This window comes from Emiliania huxleyi, assembly GCF_000372725.1.
Source record: "Emiliania huxleyi CCMP1516 unplaced genomic scaffold EMIHUscaffold_1107, whole genome shotgun sequence".
NCBI classification, from domain to species: Eukaryota; Haptophyta; order Isochrysidales; family Noelaerhabdaceae; genus Emiliania; species Emiliania huxleyi.
The window spans coordinates 1,959-9,644 of NW_005201750.1; the positions used below are offsets into that span (position 1 = coordinate 1,959).

Below are 7,686 nucleotides of genomic sequence, written 5' to 3' on the forward strand. Positions count from 1 at the left end.
CAGTGGCCACTCTATGGCAGCGGAGGCAGCTGCTAACAAAGGCTGCAAGGAGGACTCCGGCGCAACGATCAGAGCAATCGGCGACACCGAGCCGGTGGCGATGCCGCAAAAGGAGCAAGTCTCCGCGCCACTCAAGGCTCAGCGTGATGGCCTTTGCACAGCATTCCGTGCAGGCCAGGACTCAGAGAGAGGAGAGGACGAGATGCCGTCCGGGTGCTGGGGCGTGGAGATTGCCGGGCCAAACGGCCACGGGTGCAACCCCAATTTCGTGGCCAACGGCAAGCACTTCAAGGACAAGTTCTGCACAGTTTGCCAGGCGCATGGCCTCTCCGTGCCAGTGTCGCGAGTGCGGGTCCTGCCAGACTTCCTGTACGACGACTTTGTCAACTCGAATGGCGGCGGCGTGTGGACGCGACTGCCCGCCTGCCTCGAGCCGGCTGCGCGGAGCCGAGCAGCTGGAGGCGAGCCGACCACCTTCCGGCTCGTCAACCAGACGCTCAAGTGCGAGGGCCCGCGGTTGCTTGTCTTCCGGGACGATGCGCCTCACATCCCGGGCCTGACGCCGCCGCCATCGGAATGGGTGACGATGCAGGGCACGGTCCTCTTTGTCCTTTCGCGCGGCACTCTGTCTCCGCCCAGGCGCCAGATGCCCATGATGCGAAAAGGTCCGCCATCCTTCGACAACGGTCCCAATCCCAGTATTGTAAAGGGGCGGGTGCAGGCGGCGGTGAAGCCGAGCGTAAACTCGAACGTGCGGCACAAGGCGAACCGCCTGCTCAACACTATCGCCAAAGCGCATGCGCTGCCATATGGATACAATGGCGGACAGACGGCTTCTGGCCCGGCCTCCCTCCGCGCTGGCAGAGCTGGGGTGACCTACCCGAGCGGGATGGGCATCGCGCAGCCGCAGGACGGCGGCGGCTCGCGCCCCGTGCCGATGGTGTCCGTGATGCCGCCGCAGATGCACATGCCTGCGATGTCGTCGCCGCACTACCGGCAAGCGGTTGCCATGTCGGGCTCGGCCGCGCCGCCGCCCTGCCCGGCCTCGCCTGCAAACGACCCCTCCGGTCGCAACTTGGGCTACGTGCAGATGATGCCTGTCATGTCGATGGTGCCAGTCGTGCGCGACATGTCGAGCGGAGAATTTCTCGCTGTGGGCTCGCCGACGGGCATGGGCCAGACCTCGGAGCTGGCGAACCCGCCTGTGCATATCATGGGCAACCAGGCCGCCCCGACCTCGATGGGTCCGCCGGTCATGATGCGGGCAGCGCGGCCTCCGCAGGTGCAGTTGTTATCTCACGCCTCCCAGGCGCTCAGAGGCCGCGGCGCAGCCCCGCATTCGCCCACGACGCCCGCGACGCCCGCGGCGCCATCAGCAGCAGGCCAGTCTGTGTCACCGCAGATGTTGCCACTATCCAGGGGACACGCCGTAGCGCAGCTACAGTTGGTGGGGATGCAGTCGTCGCACTCCACACTGGCCGGCTGGCAGCTGGAGCGCGCGGCCCACACATCGCCGGGTGGTGGCAGCGACGACTCGCTCCAGCTCTCGGAGCGCACTGCCTCCACCGAGTCGCAGCCTTCCTCCGAGTCAGCGCACGCGGACCACTATCGCTCCGATTCGATGGATGCGCTCATGCAGGCCGTCGCCGCCGCGCGGCCGGTTGCTCCGCTAGAGCAGGGCGGGTCACACTACGTGGACGAGGACATGGACGGCGACTTCTCCTCCTCAGGGTATGGCGGCCAGTCGACCGAACTGCGGCAGCCTACGCGGCGACCCCCCGCGCTCACGCTGAGAGCCCACTGAGGCGCGACTGGCCTGAGGCCCTGAGCTTGTACTTGTGCGTGTGGACGAGTGGCGCGTGTGTGGTGTGTGCGCGTGGTTCGACCTACATGGAGTACGTTGACACGGAAGGCCTTGGGACAGGTGTGTGGCGTTATGGCTTGTTTGCTGTTTTGAGAGGTGTGTGTAAAACATCAACACATAAAGTAGATGTACGCACTCCAACGGTGCCGCGTCAAGTACGACGAGTCGCGTGCCGCTGCCGGCTGGGGGGGCTGTTGAGGGCTGGGATCCCCTAGCCCTACGACCACAGGGAGGTCCTTTACTGTGCTCAAGTGCTCAACGAGTTGCCGGCTTGCAGCGGGCCAGCGGCATGGGAATTCCTAGCGACACACGTGGCAATGGAGAAACACCACAATACGAAACGGGACCCCTACGCAGGGGCGAGGGGGGGGGTTCGTGGCGGCGGCGATGTGGTGTCTGTCACACAACCCCCTTATAGCCTGTATGTAACCTCTCTTTAAGGAATTGCACACAACCGGCATTTCGCGGTAAACTTCTCTCGGGAATACCCGGAAGAAAGAGAACGGGTGGGGGAAAGAAAAGGAAGGCGATTCGGAGTTACGGACGGAGAGAGAGAAAGGAGGGATGTGCGTGTGTTCTCTAGCCCCCTACCTACCTAAGGGCCACAATACGTTTAATAATACGTTTAATAATAAGTCTCTCGGGGCCGGCGATTCTCTTTTTCCGCGCATTTTCCATGCAGCCGAGCGAAGCCGCGTCGTCGCAAGCCGCCTCTCCTCAGGCCGCCACAGAAGAGGAGAAGCCGAAACTGAAAATCTGCTGTGCCTGTCCGGAGACACGCAAGCCGCGCGACGAGTGTGTTGTCGAGAAGGGTGAGGAGTCCTGTGGAGAGTACATCGAGGCGCATAAGGTTTGCCTGCGGTCGCACGGGTTCAAGGTGCCGCGTGCACACGCAAGATCGCCTCGCGCCCGCGTGTTGACGCGTGCACGCCCCTCCCGCCACAGGTTTGAGCTGCGTCTCGCGCAGTAATCTGCTGTGCCACAGAGCGGACCCATCAACTCTGCGGGCGCGCGGCCCGAGTTCTGTGGCCAAGCAGTGGGCGCGATGTGGACTGTGTACTAGCTGCTCTCCGCGGCGGTGTCTTGAACACACGCGCTTCCCGCTGTGTCTGTGTCGCTCGTGATAGTCTGACCGACTCGCTGCAAAATCGGTCTCACTCTCTCTGGTCTCTCTCGCGGAACTATACGGTCTCTCTCTCTGGTCTCACTTTAGCTCTATAAATACATAATGGACGGCTCATTCACGTATATACCGGGCCCACTGTACTACCCAGCATTCTCACATCGCAAACTTGTCCACGCTCGCCTGCGGGGGACGTCGTGCAACTTGCCGCGGCCGCGGCCGGCGCGCCACTCTCGCCGGCACACGCGCCACGCCGCAGGACACAGCTGTGCTCTCTCGATGTCACATGACGCGCTGCACCGAGCGCCAGCGCGACGAGTCGCCCTTCGCCTCCTGGACCATGTCGCGGAAGCGGACGACGTACGGCTCGCCTCGCAGCTCCACCTCAACCTCCCCCTCCCCCGCCCGCCACGCCTCCTCGATCTCGTCCGAGATTGCCTCGACGAACGGCTTGAACGTCTTTCCGAGCATCACCTCCCACCGGCCAACCCCGCCGCCGCCACCCTTCGCCGCCACCTGCCCGGCCTGCTGCTCCCCGGCCGGGGCGCCCTCGTCGTCCGCCGGCTCGTCCTCGTCGATGGACTCGACCTCGAACTCGTCCGCCGCCCCGCCCTCGCCGCCCTCGCCGCCCTCGCCGCCCTCGTCGTGCGCCGTGCGCTGCCGGCGGCCTTCGCCGCCGCTGCCGTCCTCGTCGCTGGCGGCGCGCTTGCGCTTGCCCGCCACCTTGGCCTCGCCCGCGTTGGCCCCGCCCGCGGCCGCCCGGCCGAGGGCGGGCGCCTCGTCGTGGCGGTACTGCGCCTTGTGCTGCGCGTTCCTGCGGAAGCAGTCCCAGCCGAACCGGCAGAGCGGCCTCGGGTCCTTGCTCGCCTGCCCGGCGCCGGCCGCGGCGGCGCGAGCGCGCGAGATGGGCGAGCCGGGCGAGCTGGGCACCTCTTCGTCGTCGTCGTCCTCCTCCTCCTCCTGCTCACCGTCGCCAGCCGCTGCGGCGGCCGCCGCGGAGCCGCCCGCGTCGCCGCCGCAGCCGGAGCCGCCCGCGAGCGAGGGGAGGTCGATGACGGTGCCCTTCTTGAGGCTGATGAGGCCGTGGATGTACTCCGCCGTGCTCGCGTCCGACACCTCCTTGTCGTCGCGCTCGCGGACGAGGCGCGGGAAGCGGATGGAAAAGGCGGAGCCCGTCGATTTGTTGCCCTCGGTGAAAGCGGCACCCTTGACCTCCCACACAAAGCACCCCTCTTCGTCGGAGGGGGCCGCCCGCAGGACCGCGTCGGGGCGGCTGCCTCCCTTTGCCTCCTGCGGATACCAGCTCGGCAGCTCGTCGGTGGGGTCGAGGCGGCGCAGGAGCGGCGTGTCGCCTCCCGTGAGCGCGCCCTTGAGCTCCTCGAGGCGCGCCATCGAGAAGCCGTTTGAGAGCTTGCACACCACGCGCCACGCGTCCTCCTCCTCGTCGAAGCAGCCCATCAGGAAGCTCGAGTAGAGGGATGCCTTCTGGCCGGTGCCGAAGAAGGCGCCGAGGACGACGAGGTCCACCGAGTCGGCCATGTCGACCTCGGCCGCGTCGCAGGCGGCCTCGCCGAGGTAGTCCTTCTTGATCTTGAGCCAGACCTTGCGGTCGTTCGGCACGTACGGCCCCGCCGCATCCTTGATCATCAGCCCCTCGAGATTCTGCGCGTCCGCCTCGCCAAACGCCCTTGCCACGCCCGCGCTCGTCCGCATGAGCTTGCAGTCGGAGAGGCGAACTTGCTTCTCCTGCGGAGGGGGGCATGTGAGTGAGACCCCGCCTGCTAGTCCTTGGTAGCGCTCCATGCATCTTGGGCGTGACTGCAGTGATAGCCAGCGACTAGGTGAAAGAGCGAGCTCCTGCGGCACGAGGGCAGCCTCGAGGATCTGGCGGCGCCGCTGCAGTGGCTCGGAGGTGAGGGCTCCCCCGTCCAGCGCGAGCAGGTCGAAGACGACGAGGCAGCAGGTCGCGTCCTTGTGCTTCTTCTGCTCGTGCACGCCCTGCGCGCCGAAGGCGAGCACCGTGCCGTCGGCCGCCATCATCACAACCTCGCCGTCGAGCACCACCTCACGCGCAGGCCCTCCCGGCGAGAGGGGCGGGAAGGCCTTGCGCAGCGCCGCCTCGAGGCCGATCACCTTGGTGGCGGGCACGTCCTTGAGGGAGCGCGAGAAGAAGGCGACGCCGCCGTCGCGGGTCATGTGCACTTGCAGCCGCTCGCCGTCGTACTTGACCTGACAAGGGCGGGTGTCGGTGGAGTGACCTGACAAGGGCGGGTGTCCTGACAAGGGCCTCGAGTGACCTGACAAGGGCGGGTGTCGGCGATACGCAACGCCTCGGCGTGGCGGCGGGTGTCGGTGGAGGCGAGGGCGAGAGGGCGGCGCCAGAGGTGGCGGCGGCGCCTCGACGAAGAAGCCCGTTGGGAACTTCTTGACGGGCACCTCAAACGAGTTGCACTGCCCCGCGAGCTGCGGCTTGCACGGCCGCCCCGCCGCAACCATGCCGCCGCCGACTCCCTTGCCCTTGCCCTTGCCCTTGCCGCCGCCGCCGCCGCCGCCGCCGCCGGTCTTGGAGGCGGTCTTGGTGCCGGCTTGCAGCTGACAGATGGCTTCGAGCTCGTGCGGCTGCGCCTTGAACCTCGCCCACGCGCCCTCGCCACCGATGCCCTTCAGGATGGTCGCTGCGCCCGCCCCGAGGCGCAGGTCCTTCCGCACGATCCGGACGAGCACCTTGAGCTGCTCGGGCGCCGTGCGAGGGACGATCTCGGCGAGCAGGAGCCGCGTCATCGCGGACGGCTGGGCGAGCTTGTTGAGCCAGTCGTTGACGGCGGCGAGGGGCAGCGGGGGCGGGGGCGGGCTCGGAAGCACGGGCGACCGCTCGTAAAAGTGCTGCGCGCTGAGCCCGACGTCGTCGCTGTTCTCGAGGTGCGCCGCCATCGCGACCTCGGAGCAGCGCAGCACGGCGGCGAGGTGCGAGATTAGCGACTTGTCCTTGAGCGAGTAGGTCCGGTCGTCGTGCTGCCCCTACGAGCTCCGCCGGTGCTCAGCCGGGATCGAGCTGAGAGGCCGGAGGAGGTTGCCCGCGCCTTGGCGGGCAGCAGCAGCCGCGCGGTGAGGTATCGGTCCTGGGGATGCGTGAGTTTGCGGAAGTGACGTTCGACGATCGCCTGCTTCTCGAGCGAGCTGCCTCCACCCACGCCGCCCTCCGCCTCGAGGCGCTGCGTCAGCGTCACAAAGTCGGCGAGAGTGGCGGTGGCCAGCGCCGAGGAGCTGGGTGTGGAGGACCCAGGTGAGGCGCAGGTAGGCAGATTGGGTGCACGGTCGATGAGTAGCTGCTTGTGCGCGTCGGAGAGGCTGTGCCAGTTCTCGACATCCTGCGAAATGATCGCAAGCGAGCAGGTCGGTGGAAAGATCGAGCAGCGAGGGCGGGGCGGAGGCAGCAATGGCGGCGGCGGCGGAGGAGGAGAGGGAGGAAGAGAAGGAGCGCGCGCCGCGAGCGAAGCCAGCTTCTTCGGCACCGGCCAGCACGCCGGGTGATACCACGTCGTCATGACGCGGTCGCCGTTTTCGTACTGCTTGCCGACACGAAGAGTCTTGTCGCCAATCGTGAGCTTGCACTTCTTGCACGACGAGCGGCCACTGCGAGCGATCTCTGCGATATTCGGATTGAGGGGCTGCGAGTCCATGTCGGCCTGGGCAGACCGGCGACCGGCGAGACAGCGATGCTTGAATTCTTTTTTGATACTCGAGCCTTTCTGCGGAGAGAATTGTTCTCCCTTCTTCTTTGTTTTTGAGATTTTAAGAATTTTACTGGCGCACTGGCACTAACGCCCCGCGTCGCGGCCGGCGCGGCTCGACGTGCGCGGCAATGCGACAACAACAGGGAGGGAGGGCGAGACGATCGAGCCCATACCGTGCGGAACCGACCCTCTCCCAGTGCAACAGTGCAACAGTTTCGCATCGACCCCCTCCCTCCCCCCTCCCTCCCCCCTCCCTCCCCCCTCCCTCCCCATCCCACGGCTGGGCCGGTAGATGCCGATCCGCGAATCACGTTGGGCGCCGGAATCCCCGTTATAGCATGAGAGGATGTCCGCACCAGCGGCGCGGTGACTGCGAGTGGAGCATGCGCGAGCGTGTACCGCTGGACTGGTCCGCCTCCTTATTCGGAATACCCCGAATCGGTAACAGCGTATTCGTCCTGGCACACGCGACCGTGAATGTTGTCCTCGTCGCCGTCGCAGTACACGCACATGTTTTGCCCCCAGGCGTTTTGGCCGCCGCATTGGTGTCCGCTGCTGCCGCCGTCGCGGCCTGATGTTCCCTCGCAAGGCCTGAACATTGTCGTTCTCCCCCCACCGGTGGTGATTCTCATCCTGTCGATACACGTATTCGATCGACACTGGATTCTGACGTCCCAAAATGGGTGAGATGGACCACTTGCAGCTGGCTGGCTCATCAAGCGGCAGTTTTTGCAGTCGAAGCCGCAGTTGACGGTTTTGGACCCTCCCTTCCAACCCTTTGATCCGACGACAACCGCGCCTCTGCATGTTTTTCTGTCGCAGCTCCCGGCGGCCGGCGGTGGCGGTGTTGCCGGCGGAAACGGCGTGGGCGGGGGCGAAATCGCCGGAGGGAGAGGGGAGGGTGGGATTGGCGCCGGAGGGCCCGGTGGCGAAGGCGGCAGGCACGGCGACGCTGTGAAGAGGGT

The 7,686-nt window shown here is 66.3% G+C and overlaps 2 protein-coding genes across 2 annotated transcripts; one reads left to right on the plus strand and one right to left on the minus strand.

Moving 5' to 3' along the window:
- Positions 1–2,540: 2,540 nt before the first annotated feature.
- Positions 2,541–2,927, plus strand: EMIHUDRAFT_251458 (hypothetical protein; the record flags this gene model as incomplete). The annotated part of the gene is made up of 2 exons (XM_005791655.1): positions 2,541–2,741; positions 2,850–2,927. 2 exons carry the CDS (start codon positions 2,541–2,543, stop codon positions 2,925–2,927), a joined length of 279 nt encoding a protein of 92 aa, XP_005791712.1.
- Positions 2,928–3,269: 342 nt separating this feature from the next.
- On the minus strand, positions 3,270–6,667 carry EMIHUDRAFT_122067 (hypothetical protein; the record flags this gene model as incomplete). Its single annotated transcript, XM_005791656.1, has 3 exons — positions 3,270–5,216; positions 5,424–6,005; positions 6,143–6,667. The coding sequence occupies 3 exons, from the start codon at positions 6,665–6,667 to the stop codon at positions 3,270–3,272; spliced, it is 3,054 nt and encodes a 1,017-aa protein (XP_005791713.1).
- Between the last annotated feature and the right edge of the window lie 1,019 nt (positions 6,668–7,686).